General features: G+C 42.8%; 1 protein-coding gene across 12 annotated transcripts in view; it reads right to left on the bottom strand.

The window, feature by feature from the left end:
- Positions 1-14,960, bottom strand: part of ELF1 (E74 like ETS transcription factor 1) — a 124,033-nt gene that overhangs the window by 7,269 nt on the left and 101,804 nt on the right. For 7 of the 12 annotated variants that reach the window (XM_047756107.1, XM_047756105.1, XM_047756116.1 and 4 more), the window contains 5 exons: positions 14,019-14,126; positions 11,455-11,619; positions 5,167-5,250; positions 3,999-4,191; positions 1,788-2,231 (listed from right to left, as the gene is read on the bottom strand). In XM_047756107.1, coding sequence (XP_047612063.1) covers positions 1,788-2,231; positions 3,999-4,191; positions 5,167-5,250; positions 11,455-11,619; positions 14,019-14,126 — 994 coding nt within the window. The remainder of the gene's footprint in view (positions 1-1,787; positions 2,232-3,998; positions 4,192-5,166; positions 5,251-11,454; positions 11,620-14,018; positions 14,127-14,960) is intronic. The other 5 variants (XM_047756110.1, XM_047756112.1, XM_047756111.1 and 2 more) reach the window with 5 other exon arrangements.

The following is a 14,960-nucleotide window of genomic DNA, read 5'->3' as shown; positions in this document are numbered from 1 at the left end:
GGTTGGACTGACGAGACAAAGATATGAGAGGCTGGAAGCAGGGAGAGAATCCACAGAAGTCTCCAAGAATTTGGAAATGATTTTGAAAGGGACCCTAAAGAGAGCTTGAAAATCATGGGGAGAGAGTGTTGTAATTACAATGTTTTAATACTTGGCCTGGAGTCGGAATTCAGAAATTGACATTCAGAGTCATTAAGTATCCAGTAAAGTATCTTTCAGAGCTAGAGTTGTGTGCTGCTGTTGTTTTTCTGGTTTGTTTTTATTCGCAAGGTTAAAAAAGGACATTTTCATTAGGGACGCTAAAAAACAACTGAATCAGTCCAAGAAGGGAGTCCTGGGGATCAGTTGTGGCCATTGTAGGTTTCTTATCAACACAAATATACATAATGATAAGATAACAAAGAGCTTAGAATCCAATGGGAGGAACCACATAATTCCAACTAGATATCCAGTCATCATAAGCAACCAACAGAAGTTAAACAAAACATAAACGGAAAACGGGGAGTTAAAATAGGTACATCTTGGAGTTCCCGTCGTGGCGCAGTGGTTAACGAATCCGACTAGGAACCATGAGGTTGCGGGTTCGGTCCCTGCCCTTGCTCAGTGGGTTAACGATCCGGCGTTACCATGAGCTGTGGTGTGGGTTGCAGACACGGCTCGGATCCCGCGTTGCTGTGGCTCTGACATAGGCCAGTGGCTACAGCTCCGATTCGACCCCTAGCCTGGGAACCTCCATATGCCGCGGGTGCGGCCCAAAGAAATAGCAAAAAGACAAAAAAAATTAAAAAAAAATAGGTACGTCTTTAATTAAAATGGAAAAAATGTGATTTTACCCTCCTCACAAGTCAATGATTTAAGACAATGAAATTGTCTTAAACTTGTAGCAAGTTTAAAAGGACCAACCAAGAAGACTGAATCATTTAAGACTATTTTGATTCTAGACAGTCTTGTCTTCAAGAGCAACTGAACAAAAACCCAACATTTATATTTTAGAATATACAAAATGTAAGACTGAAGTCGGCTAATGAAAATGATCAAAGAATCATTTTTACTGGATTTGCAAAGGCTCCTATATTTTATTCTAATTCACCTTCTGGAAATTCATGACACAGAATACTGCAAAGGTCCATCGGATTTTCTGCCTTCCTCCCTTTCTCCCATTCTAAATCATCAAGACCACTCCAAAATTTCTGCTAAAGAGCAGTCTCATGTGTACTTTTGTATCTTTCCTTGGGCTAAGAGGCAAATTCAATTTGATTAAACCAAAAAACTATTTTCCCAATTCTACTACTCTGAAAGTCTAAAAAAGCCATCCTGAGGTTCTTGGCCTCACTAGGTATTTGAACTTTAGAACTGTTCCAGACACTATCGGAAAAGATAATACCTTCCCAAGAAATAATGTGTTATTTCTTAGAACTCAACACATTCCAAAAGGTCACGAGGTATCAATCTATGTGAAATTTTTACAGCTTCTAACTTTGAAAACAGATCGGAAACCACTCTCTGGATTTTCTTATATGTGGATCCCTTCTTATAAAATCGATCCAATTATACAAAGCTACAGAGGGCTGATACAAATTGACAGACTAGCATCAAAGCCTCAAACTCAAGCATCACTGATACAGAGGTGACGGAATGCTGCTCAAACAATCTATTGACAGAGAGTTCTAGCTTAAAACCTCTCTGACTTCTCTTTTCACGTCTGAATTCCGACACCTTTAACAAATGATGACTCTGGTCAAAAACATCACACAACGACACGCACCAGTGACTTTAGTTTTTCTCACCTAATACTCTGAACGGAAGAACTTAACGTTTCCTCCTGTGCGCTACTGGTTGCTTCTCCTTCTGGAACAGTCTGCACGGGCTGTACTACGTGAATAGTCCGGAAGAGCTGGGTGGGATATGGAGTCTGTGTGGGCTGCACTGTCCTCAGAACCTCTGGTGGCTGTGCAGCTTCCACAGGATCTTTGGGTTTTGCAGCTTTAGAATTCCCTGGTTTTAGAACTGTAGTGGCTCCCCCTTTTGTCCCTGGGCTTGAAGATCCTCTTGATCGACTTGGTGGGTTCCGACTCGAAGTGGTGGTTGAAGACAGCGATGGATCTGAGGACTCTATGCTGGAACCTGGATCCTCATCATCTATGTAAATGAGATCTTTTGGCATATCCTTAAACTGATACACCAGGCGCTGACCTTCTACTTTTGCCAGAATACCCCTTTGGTAATAGTACCTATTCAAAGCAGATGAGCTGATCAGTATTTCATTCCGTTAACATTAACACTCAACACAACAAAAATGTCCTAATCATCGACAGAAGCTTAAAGTTAGAAACAAGCAAGTGAGAAAAGAATGTCTAAGTGAAGGGTACTTTATTTCCTTTCCATAGCTGGCTGTATAATGTCCCCACCAGTTTAAATTTGACTTCGGTAAATAGGACACACTTTTCTGTATAAAAGTTGATGTATAAAGAGAAGTGATCCAAATTTTGGCGCTGATTTTCATTAAATGGGCAACCTAAAAAGTGTGAGTTAAAAAATCAAATACAGGAGTTCCCGTCGTGGCGCAGTGGTTAACGAATCCGACTAGGAACCATGAGGTTGCGGGTTCGGTCCCTGCCCTTGCTCAGTGGGTTAAGGATCCGGCGTTGCTGTGAGCTGTGGTGTAGGTTGCAGACACGGCTCGGATCCCGCGTTGCTATGGTTCTGGAGTAGGCCGGTGGCTACAGCTCCGATTCAACCCCTAGCCTGGGAACCTCCATATGCCGCGGGAGCGGCCCAAGAAATAGCAACAACAACAAAAGACAAAAAAAAAAAAAAAATCAAATACAAACCGTAACTAAATAGTTCCGGTGTAAGAAGGTTATCAAGTTATCCGATGATTGCTATTTCTAATACATCTTTTTTTCTTTTTAATTTTTTTATTTTTTTGTCTTTTTGCCGTTTCTAGGGCTGCTCCTGCAGCATATAGAGGTTCCCGAGCTAGGGGTCTAATCGGAGCTGTAGCTGCCGGCCTACACCACAGCCACAGCAACATCAGATCCGAGCCACGTCTTCGACCTACACCACAGCTCATGCAACGCCCGCCGGGGACTGAACCCACAACCTCAGGGTTCCTAGTCGGATTCGTTAACCACTGTGCCACGACGGGAACTCCTATTTCTGATACATCTTTCTCAAATATACCCAGATTGTGAAGACTAAATGACACGACCACAGAAGAAGAAACTAAAAGTGGGTTTAAGTCATATCTTTGTTCAACATTTTCACAATGTCTGCTATTATTCTTAAAGCATTAATTTATTCCAACATAACATATTACACATCATACCTCAGATTCATGTTCAAAAATGCACCCTTTTGTTAAGTATGTACATTATGACTATTTGTTAGTTTGTGTTGAATTTAGTTTAATGGCTCAAAACATAGGAGCTTTGTGGTCAATTTACAATTCCTGATGACAGCCTTTTTCTGATCCCTTTATAAATAAAATATTTGTTGTTTGCATGAAGATTTTGTAGGGAAGAGAGCATCTTCCCAGACTGGAAGACAATTTCAATTTAAATACATGTTCATTTCTCTAAGGAGTGTGGTTTCAGCACTTCAATAATAAAATTCACCATTTCTTGGAATTCCTGTGGTGGCACAGCAGAAACGAATCCGACTAGGAACCATGAGGTTGTGGGTTTGATCCCTGGCCTTATCAGTGGGTTAAGGATCCTGTGTTGCTGCGACCTGTGGTATAGGTCCCAGACAGGGCTCGGATCCCTCATTGCTGTGGCTGTGGCTGGGGTGTAGGCCAGCAGCTCTAGCTCCGATTAGATCCTTAGCCTGGGAACCTCCACATGCCACGGGCGCAGCCTTAAAAAGACAAAAGCCAAAAAAAAAAAAAAAACTAAACTCACCATTTCTTTAATCCTCTGACCTTTCAGAAGTTGCCTGCTTTTTAGTATTTAGAAAACGATATTCTTTACACAATGATCTACAGACGCTTCACATACCTGAGAGCTCTTCCCATCGTCTCATAGTTCATGTCAGGTTTGTTTTTGTGCTTCCCCCACAACCTGGATACTGCTTTAGAATCTACCAATTTAAAAATGCCTTTTTCTCGCTGGGTCCATTTGATATATTTAGGACAAGTAGCTTTGTCCTGGAGCAGTGCCAGCAGAAACTCCCAAAGATAAATTGTGTTTCCTGAAACAAAAGCAATTTCTTTTTAACTGTCCAAAGTTTCATTGGAACGAGCACAATAAAACACAACTATGAATATACAAACATGTTCACACTTCAGTTAGTACTGATGATAGAAGAGGAATAATTTCTAGGGTCCAATATAGATCTTTTTATTGGTCCCATATAAGAAATGTGAATGGAGTAATCCTGACAATTAGATTTGAGATGACGTAAGGAGAAAGCACTTTGAGACCATTTTTTTCAGCCTCTTTAAGAAGTATTATTAGAGAGAAGAAACAGAAAAAGTATTATTACATAGAAGAACTTTGTACAAAACCCTTTAATAATTGTTCCTTTCATATTAAGAGCCAGGAGATTAGCCTTACCAATTTTCTTCAAATTTGGGCAGCAGTTATGAAACTATAATTCTTAGACAATGTCATAAGATATCTATGAAAACCTAACACGGCTGAATTCTTTCTTCTAAGAGACTCATTAAATGAAAAGATGAGTTACTCTGACAGGTGAGTGAATGAAAATCTACACTGAATTCTTGGGCTACGTTATTACCATCTTTTTACAGAAAGAGGCAAGCGTATCTGCTAAGCATGTGGCAGCAATAAGATCCATTTCAATTAAAGCTGGTGGGGGAGTTCCCGTCGTGGCGCAGTGGTTAACGAATCTGACTAGGAACCATGAGGTTGCGGGTTCGGTCCCTGGCCTTGCTCAGCGGGTTAAGGATCCGGCGTGGCCGTGAGCTGTGGTGTAGGTTGCGGATGCGGCGGCTCGGATCCCGTGTGGCTGTGGCTGTGGCTGTGGTGTAGGCCGGCGGCTATAGCTCTGATTAGACCCCTAGCCTTGGAACCTCCATATGCTGCGGGAGCGGCCCTAGAAAAGGCAAAAAGAAAGAAAGAAAGAAAGCTGGTGGTTTCTGCTTCTAACATGCCAATATGTTAAAGCAATTAATGTTACAGGAATGATGGTCGTAGTACTTACCCTTCCCATCTTTGTTTTTCTTCTTCACAGATATGTTTGGTGTCGTGGCTGGGGAATCTGGTCGTGGAGGTTTAGTTTTTCTTCCTGAAATCAGAACAGCTCTCCATAAATATTTGCCCTCACAAGTGAGAATAGACAACTTCGCTGTTTGCAAATCCTATTTTGTCATTTACCCTACATTTCAAGGGCCCAATATTTTATATATGGAACACATATATGTCTCCTAAATGCTATTTGTTAAAAGAAACATAACTCTAGTAAAAATTTAACATGAATGTAGGTTAGATCACAAACACGCAGAAAACTATACGTTGCCTCGTTTGTAAAAATGAGGTTAAGTTTAAACGTTGCATTTTGTCTTTGAGGTGACAATACTGATGGTGCTTTCTCAAAACCTGGGGGAATATTCCTGATGCTGATAAAACTTGGGTTCAAAAAATAAGCCACATAGTTGTGTCTGCCTCTGGGTTATTTAAGCTTTTTAAAGTGAGAGAAGTAGGGTTTTAAACTTCTCTCTGTTCTAAATACATCTCTGCATACAGTTAGTTCTCAGATACTGGAAACAGCGCCAAATGTCTAGAGATACAAAAAGTAAGAGAGGCAAAATTCTGGTTAACCACACAGTCAAATTTTATTTTTTTGTTTGGGGGTTTTTTGTTTTTGTTTTGGCTGCACCCCTGGCATGTGGAAGTTCCCGGGCCAGGGATCAAACCTGCACCACAGCAGCAAGCCAAGCCCCTGCAGGGACAATGCTGGATCCTTAACCTGCTACACTCCAAGGGAACTCCTTTCTTGGGTATTTTTCAACACATTTTACAATCTCATTTTTCTGTATTTCTTTCAATTTACAGCTCACAAACTATAGTTATCCCTCATCCAGTCTCTAAAGTCCACTGCAACTATCCACAACTGTAATTTGGGCAGCGTGAGTCTGAGTTAACCAACTATTCTGAAGCGGTGTTTGTGATCTTTTTTGGCCACTTTTCTAGAATTACAACTTGGCAGCAGTGTTGCCTATGATTTAGGTGGAGGTGATGATGCTGTCTGAACAGACTACTGCTTTGTGTACAAAAAACAACGAAGGCTAAGCATAAACGGATACCTCTCCCCCTAATAGTCTTTTTTTTTTTTTTTGTCTTTTTGCCATTTCTTGGGCCACTCCCTCGGCATATGGAGGTTCCCAGGCTAGGGGTCCAATCGGAGCTACAGCCACCGGCCTACACCAGAGCCACAGCCACGAGGGATCCAAGCTGTGTCTGTCTGCAACCTACACCACAGCTCATGGCGACACCGGATCCTTAACCCGCTGAGCAAGGCCAGGGATCGAACCCGCCACGTCAGGGTTCCTAGTCAGATTTGTTAACCACTGCGCCACAACGGGAACTCCTCGCCCTAACATTCCTGAAGCAACCCTAACATCCTCTCGCTGATCTAGATACAAGGGCGAATGCTGGGCTAACACCACAGAGGCCATACCTTGGAAAAGCAGAATCCTCAAGCTCAAGTCGCAAGGTAACCAGGCATCCCAAGACAAATGAATGGGAAGGCATCTCTGAAGTTAAGGTGAAAGCCAAGAAGAGAGTCTAAAGATTCGCTCTTTAGAGCTAGGCCTCTCTTGGGACTACCAGATACATAAATGTGGAACCCAGCTGGCCGGGTACCTCAAATTCCATCCCTGTAGACCCCTGCAGAGAACCTAGGCATGAGACAGACTCCTTGCGAATGGTGTTCATGGTAAGAAATATTAGAAGCTAGACTTCAGTGAGCTCCTACCCTCCTACCGTTTTATTTTCTGCTATTTACTGGCTTTCTTTGATAATATTTAATCCATTGTTTTCTTCCGCTAGTTCTGGTCATGGCAGATACTGTTGGGAGCCTACCCAACATCCATCGTCTCCATCATCTTCCGTACCAGTCGTGGGGGAGACGTGCATGAGCTTCACACGATTTTATAGGTTAGGCGGGTATGGAAATTTTGGTGACAGTTTTCTCAGTACTTTGAACACATCCAACCCTTCCAGCCTTTACTGGGTCGTAAGCTGCCAGCTCAAAAATCCATCCTCTTCCAGGTAATGTAGGTTCTCCTTGGTTTGTTTCTTCTTTGTCCTTTTTTTGGCAGGGGGTTGGGGGGTAGGGGTAGACTTTGCCATGCTGCATTTTTACCGTCACATATTTAGGCCTGGATCTGTTTTAGTTATGTTACTTGCGAGTCATCATGATGGGGTTGTCATCTTGGAAAATTCTCAGTCATTATCTTTTTTTTTTTTTTTTTGTCTTTTTAGGGCCACACCCATGGCATATGAAGTTCCCAGGTTAGGGGTTGAATCGGAGCCTGTTGGTGCCGGCCTACACCACAGCCACAGCAACCCCAGATCCGAGCTGTGTCTGCAACATGCACCACAGCTCACGGCAATGCCGGATCCTTAACCCACCGAGCGAGGCTGGGGATCAAACCCGCAACCTCACGGTTCCTAGTCGGATTCATTTCTATTGCGCCACGACGGGAACTCCTCAGTCATTATCTTTGAATATTGCCTCTTCCTCACTCTTGTATCCTCTCCTCCTCGAGCTCTGATTAAACATGTAGACTTTCCCATCAATTCCCACATCTCTACCTCTTTCATAAATATATATATAATATATATTTAATATGATATCTATTAAAAGAAAAATAACTTTAGTAAAAATTTAGCATATGAGATATATATTTTATGGCCACACCTGGGACATATGGAAATTCCAGAGCCAGGGACTGAAACTGAGCCACAGCTGCCACCTCTGCCATAGCTGTGGCCATGCGCGAACCTTTAACCCACTGCGCCAGGCTGGAGATCAAACCCTCACCTCTGCAGCGACATGAGCTGCTACAGCTGGATTCTTAACCCACTGTGCCACAGCAGCAATGCAATCTTTCCCATTTTTTTTTTTATTCTACATCAGATTGATCCTGGGGCTCCCTAATTCCCTCTTAAGCAGGGACTAACCTGCTATTTAATCTGCTATTTACGTTATGTGTTCTCTTTGGTTCCTTATCCTGTTCTATTTGGTTCCTTTATGATATGCGTTTGTTCTATTTGGTTCCTTATCCTGTTCCTAGTCTTTCACCATCAAGTAGGATTGAGCCTTTCACTTTCTAAAAACAGCTTTATTGAGGGATAATGGACACACAATAAACTGCTTTGTTTAAAGTTTGCGATTCTGACACATGCAGATACCTTAACCATCAAACCACCATCCCGAAAGGGCTCTGTGCCATTTCGTAATCCTTACATCTCACCTTTCCCCACCCTGCCGTGCCCGGTCCACAGACGGCCAGCCACTCATATATTTTCTGGCATTATAGATTCATTTAGTTTGTATAATTTTATATAAATAGAACCACACTCTTTTCTTTTTCGGCAGGAGGGAGTCTGGCTTCGTTCTCTTAGCATAATTACATGGCGATGCATCCCTTTTGTTCTATGTATTGCTGGTACATTCCATGTCATTGCTGGGTGGCCTTTTATTGGATTGGATACCCCACAAATTTGTTTATCCAGTCGACAGCCAATGGACGTCCCTTGGTGGTTTCCAGTTTGGAGCGATGGCAGATAAAGCGAAGAGCACTCATTCATGCATAAGCTTTTCCACTAAATGTATGGCTTCACCTCTTCGGGGTAAATACTGAGGAGGAGAATGGCTGGGTCATATGTTCGGTATTCATGAAGTTTCTTAAGGAATCGCCAAATTGATTTCCAAGATCATTTTCTCCATGGAGTGAGGTGAGGTAATCACAGGGCTTACCTAACTGGTTTCCTGTTTCCCAGGGATCACTGGCTTTTGCTGACATCCACTTTCTTTAGAAGTTTTGGTTTGTTTGTTTGTTCTGTTTTGTTTTGTTTTGCTTTATGGCCTATGGAGGTTTCCAGGCCAGGGGCTGACCCGACCACAGCCACGCTAGATCCAAGCCACATCTGTGACCTACACCACCGCTTTGTTTAAAGGTAACAATTCTGACATATGTAGATACCGTTAAACCATTACAACCTTCAAGATAATGACGGGAACTCCAACTTTTGCTTTTGTTGCCTGTGCTTTTGGTGTCCAAAAAATTGTTGCCAAGTCATGTTCTTTATTCCATCTTGACTAGAAGATGAAGTTTCATCTGGTATTTTTTTTAATAGTTTCACTCTTTGACCATATTTTTTATTCTCTTGCTTGAATAATGGCAAATCATATTCATCGAAAGTTTCTATTTGACAGTTTTATTATCTGAGATGCTTAGCAAACTAACCTTTGGATTTTCCACGTTTGCTGCTTCTCTTTCAAGAAGTATCTTATGTATTCTGTGACACTGCCATGTGAGGTCACCTTCAACAGGGTTTTACTTGAAGAAATCCTGTGCAGCCGGGATTTAAATGTATGATGTGCCAAAGCAGTTTTATAAGGGCTTCACTTGGTGCCCAAAGTTACTGCCAGCCGGGACCCACTGTTAGGTTAATTACTTGGCTGGAAATTCCTACAGTCCATTATAGTTTAAAAATCTAATCATTAAACCTAGATCAGGGCAAACCTCCGACTACGAATTCTCAAAAGAAAAATTTTCTACCCAGCTGAGCCATACAAGCTTCCTTAACATCTGCCTGTGCCAGTGGGTGGACTCTTCTCCCCCTTAGGGTACAGTCTTTCAAGGATCCTAGTTACACGCTGAGGTCTTTGTCTAAAGCCCCAGGCTGCACGGGACCAAGACTACAGCATCTGCCTCTACAATAATTCTAAGCCCCTTAGACATCTAGACTGACATGTCCTTCTCAGCCCTTCAGAGCTGCTGCAGTGACTGCTCATTCTTGGTGTGGCTATTGTCTGCTCGTTTTTGGCTTTTGGAATTTCCCTTATTTTCACGTGAAGTTAGGTTACATTGTGGCTGGTGATGCCACTAACCATGATATTAAACTCAAAATATTAAAGAAGCTGGAATTTCTCAAAAGGCAATGCAATGGAAAGATTGTCAAACTTTAGAATGTAAGTATGGTCCTAAATTTGTCAAAACTTAAACATTCCCTCTAACACATTCTTCCATTTTTCATTTCAATTACTTACGTGCTGATATCCAATTTGTATTCTTTCCGCTGGACTCATACATTGGAATCTATGCAAGTGGTTTTCAAACTGTGTTCTGTGCAAGGAAACTCACCCACCCTTACGGGCTGAGATTTTTCTGAGTTTGGATAAAAGGGTTTCGATAAAAGATTGAAGCGTTAAAAATTGGAAAATCTGGAGTTCCCGTTGTGGCTCAGGGGCGACAAACCCAACTGGTACCCATGAGGATGAGGGTTCAATCCCTGGCCTTGCTCAGTAGGTTAAAGAATCTGGTGTTGCTGAGAGCAGTGGCGTAGGGTGCAGACTCGGTTCAGATCCTGTATTGCTGTGGCTGTGGTGTAGGCCAGCACCTACAGCTCCAATTCGACCCCTAGACTGGGAACTTCCACATGCCATGTGCGCAGCCCTAGAAAGAAAGAAAGAAAGGAAAAGTTGGAAAATTCCTTTTCTATGAGATAATCCAAATGTTTAAAAAGTATAGAATAGTTTTTTTTTTTTTTAAGTTTTTTTTTGCTTTTTAGGGACACACCGGAGACATATGGTTCCAAGGCTAGGCGTCTAATCGGAGCTACAGCTGCCAGGCTACACCACAGCCACAGCAATGCCAGATCTGAGCCACGCCTGCGACCTACACCACAGCTCATGGCAACGCCAGATCCTTAACCCACTGAGTGAGGCCAGGGATCGAACCCTCAACCTCATGGTTCCTAGCTGGATTCATTTCCGCTGCACCACGACAGGAGCTCCAAAGTCGTTTTTTTTTTGTTTGTTTTTTATTTTTTGTCTTTTTGCCATTTCTTGGGCCGCTCCCGCGGTATATGGAGGTTCCCTTGCTAGGAGTCTAATCGGAGCTGTAGCTGCCAGCCTACGCCAGAGCCACAGCAACGCGGGATCCGAGCCGCGTCTGCAAACCTACACTACAGCTCACGGCAACGCTGGATCCTTAACCCACTGAGCAAGGGCAGGGATTGAACCCGCCACCTCATGGTTCCTAGTTGGATTCGTTAACCACTGCGCCACGATGGGAACTCCCAAAAATCGTTTTTTAAAAAATGAATCTAACACAGAGAAATCTCTTGATTTCTGTTTTCACCTTCAGTTTTTTTTTCTTACAGAAGTCTTAATTGGTATAGAAACATCCTTGAATAAAAATTGTTTAGATTGCACCTTGAGAGTTGACTGTTGGCCTTAAACAAATAAACCACCCACCTTTCTTCTTCTTCGGTTGTTCTGGTGACGAGGGTCCTGGGGAGTGTGCAAAGGTCTCTTGAACCTGCTGAGTTTCCATCACTTCAGGAATCCCATCTAATGTGACAGATACATGGGTGATTGGCGCAATAACGTCGTCTTCGGATGAGCTAAATATATTATTATCTAATGGAAATAAAGTCAACTAATTACAATCAGCTTCGGCACAGAAATCAAAATAATGTCATAAACCCTCTCCTGCTTCTTTGGAGACTAAAGGAGGAATTCAATCTTGCCATCTAGCCCCTGCTCTTCTTTCCCTGAGCCTCAGTCAAGTCCCCGGAGTCGGTTCCAGGCTGGATTGGACTATTCGATGGCTTCCTTACTGGACGTCCTCTCCCCAGTCTATCTGGTCGCTCTTCTTCACACTGAGGCTACTGTCTTTCTCTGAAACCAAAGTCTGACCTGGCCATGTTATTCTTCTCCACAGTAACTTTACACCCCGGAAATTAGAAAGGAAAATAACATTGACGTATCTTCCCACCGTCTACAAGGGAAAGACGGTAAGAACCACCCCAACTCCAGAGTCACTCGAAACATCCACCATCTACCACCCGCCATGAAGCTTACACTTCAGCTATGCCCACGCATGTTTAAGCTCAAATATTTCGTTTAAAAACATAAAACAGGAGTTCCCGTCATGGCTCAGTGGTTCACGAATCCGACTAGGAACCATGAAGTGGCGGGTTCGATCCCTGGCCTTGCTCAGTGGGTTAAGGATCCGGCATTGCTGTGAGCTGTGGTGTAGGTCCCAGATGCGGCTCGGATCCCAGGTTGCTGTGGCTCTGGTGTAGGCTGGTGGCTGCAGCTCCAATTGGACCCCTAGCCTCGGAACCTCCACATGCCACGGGAGCAGCTCAAGAAAAGGCAAAAAGACAAAATAATAATAATAATAATAATAAAACAAAAAAAGGTCTGTGTCTTTGGATAAGCCAATCCTTCCACCCTGAATGCCCTTTCTTGTCTCCTCTACCCCATGACAAGCTTATCTGTCATTTACAGCCCAGGTCAAAACATCCCCTTCATAAAGCCTGTCTCTGGTGTTCTTGGCTAGATTACTTTCCCCTTCCAGAACACTCTGCTATCCCTCTCATGGCCTTGATTTTGGGCCTTCCCAGTTATTTACATAAGTAACGGTCTTCAAAACCCAACTGCAAGCTTGAGAAAAGAAATCATTATCTGTTCATTTCGATATCCTGTTATTGCCTAATACACTGCGGTATAGAGAAAATATTCAGTAAGCAGCTTGAATTGATTTAATAATAATTAACTATGAGTTGTAATGATGTTCTTGTCAGAAAAGCCCACAGGAGAACATAAATTTAAAAGCAGATCAATAGGAGTTCCCGTCATGGCTCAGTGGTAACAAATCAGACTGGGATCCATGAGGACTCAGGTTTGATCCCTGGCCTCACTCAATGGGTTATGGATCTGGTGTTGCTGTGAGCTGTGGTGTGGGTCACAGACAAGGTGGGGATCCTGCGTTGCTGTGGCTGTGGTGTAGACTGGCAGCTATAGCTCCGATTTGACCCCTAGCCTGGGAACTTCCATATGCCACGGATGCGGCCCTAAAAAGATGACAACGACAACAAGAAGCAGATCAACAAATGTGGCAGAGTAACAACAAAGCTCTACTATATAGCACAGGAACTACATTCAATATCTTATAATACTTATAATGAAAAAAATCTGAAAAAGAATGTGTGTGTGTGTATATACACACATATACATGCAGATATATGTATGCATGTTTAGCTGAATCATTTTGCTGCACGCCTAAAACACAACATTGTAAATTAACTATATTTCAATTTAAAAATGGTTATACAAGTTAAAAATACATGTGGCACAGAATTTGATGTCCTGGGGTGTTAGAAAACTTTTCAATGGATTTTTCTTTCCTGTTCATTGATGAATATCTATAGAGACCACTAAGTATGATAGCTCAGGCCGTAAATACCCTAATCCTTTATCCATGAGATCAAGAGAGGGAATACTGCAGAATCTGCTCTTTGACAACTAAATTACTTTTTCATTCCTAAAGTCCTCACACTCCAAATTAAAAAACAAAAAACAAAAAAACACCTTTTCTAGCTGAACGTTTTAGCAAAGGTGCCTCCACTACTGCTGTAAAATGTACCAGCACCATAAAAATACAAAAACTATTCTCTGGTCCCTTGATATTTACCATCTAATACAGAGAAAATGACAAGAGTTTTCTTTCTTGCCTTTTTTTTTTTTTTTAAGTGCCACACCTGAGGCGCATGAAAGTTCCCAGGCTAAGGGTCCAATCAGAGCTACAGCTGCTGGCCTCCACCACAGCCACAGCCACGCCGGATCAAGCCGCGCCTGCAACCTACCCCACAGCCCAGGGCAACCAGATCCTCAACCCACTGAGCGAGGCCAGGGATCGAACCCGAGTCCTCATGGATCCTAGTCGGGCTCGTTAACCGCTGAGCCACGGAACTCCAGACCCAAGCTTTCCAAAGCACACACACATGAACAGTCATGGCACAACCACTCACTGAAGCGCTTTTCATCCAGCATGGGGCCAGGAGAGTCCATATTGAGGAGCGCCTCCGCAGCCTCGATGGTCTCAATGGTTTCATCCCCATTATGACAGGAAGCTTCAACTACAATACATTTAAAGAGAAAACAGAATTAGCCGCAAGACAGCTGTGGTTCTAAAGGCACAGGGAGTTCCCTCCAGTGGTTAGGATTCGGTGCTTTCACCGCTGCCGCCTGGATTCAATCCTTGGTCTGGGAACCGAGACCCCACATCAAGCTGCTTTGTGCCGAGGCCAAAAAAACCAAAAAAATGAGTCACCCTCTTCAACATTCCTTAATACTTTGGTTTATACCCATGGTTTCTATCAGCATATAAAGTCTATACTGAAAATGCCTATTTCTCATTTTAAAAACTTTGCGAGTTGTGGGGGTTTTATTAGAAACAACAACAAAACCTCTGCATGATGCTGGGAGGTAAAGAGGACAAGCAAAAAAGAACTTAGACTCTCGAGGGAAAACATGAGGCATGTCTCTGATCATTCATGTATTTTCAAGAATGTTAAACTAAGATGTCACTGAGCAGGTGGTGCCGCTTCTGTTGACTCCACCCTTGAAAACGACTTGGCTGATTGTCTTCGGCCTGCTTCAGCTCTGATGCGGATTCCAATACTCTTATTCCTAATAGGAAGGAATGTGGGTCTCTGGTCATTTCCGACTCGTCTTCCGTTCCTCTATAATTAGAGAATTGTCACCATCTCCAAAAGTTTTAGTCACAGTCACATAAACACCCCTTGAGACTTAGACTCTTCTGGTACCTTTCTTCTCTAGTATGTAGCACAGACCACTAAGTCCTCTGTGAACTGGGCATAGCCCAAGATTTTCTTTTTTCTTTTCAATGCTCTTTAAAGATATTAAAAGACAGGAGGAGTTCCTGTTGTGGCTCAGCGGGTTAAGAACCC

This window comes from Phacochoerus africanus, chromosome 13 (assembly GCF_016906955.1).
Source record: "Phacochoerus africanus isolate WHEZ1 chromosome 13, ROS_Pafr_v1, whole genome shotgun sequence".
Taxonomy (NCBI): domain Eukaryota; kingdom Metazoa; phylum Chordata; class Mammalia; order Artiodactyla; family Suidae; genus Phacochoerus; species Phacochoerus africanus.
The sequence above is the reverse complement of the archived record's forward strand: the minus strand, read 5'-3'. Positions and strand labels throughout refer to the sequence as shown.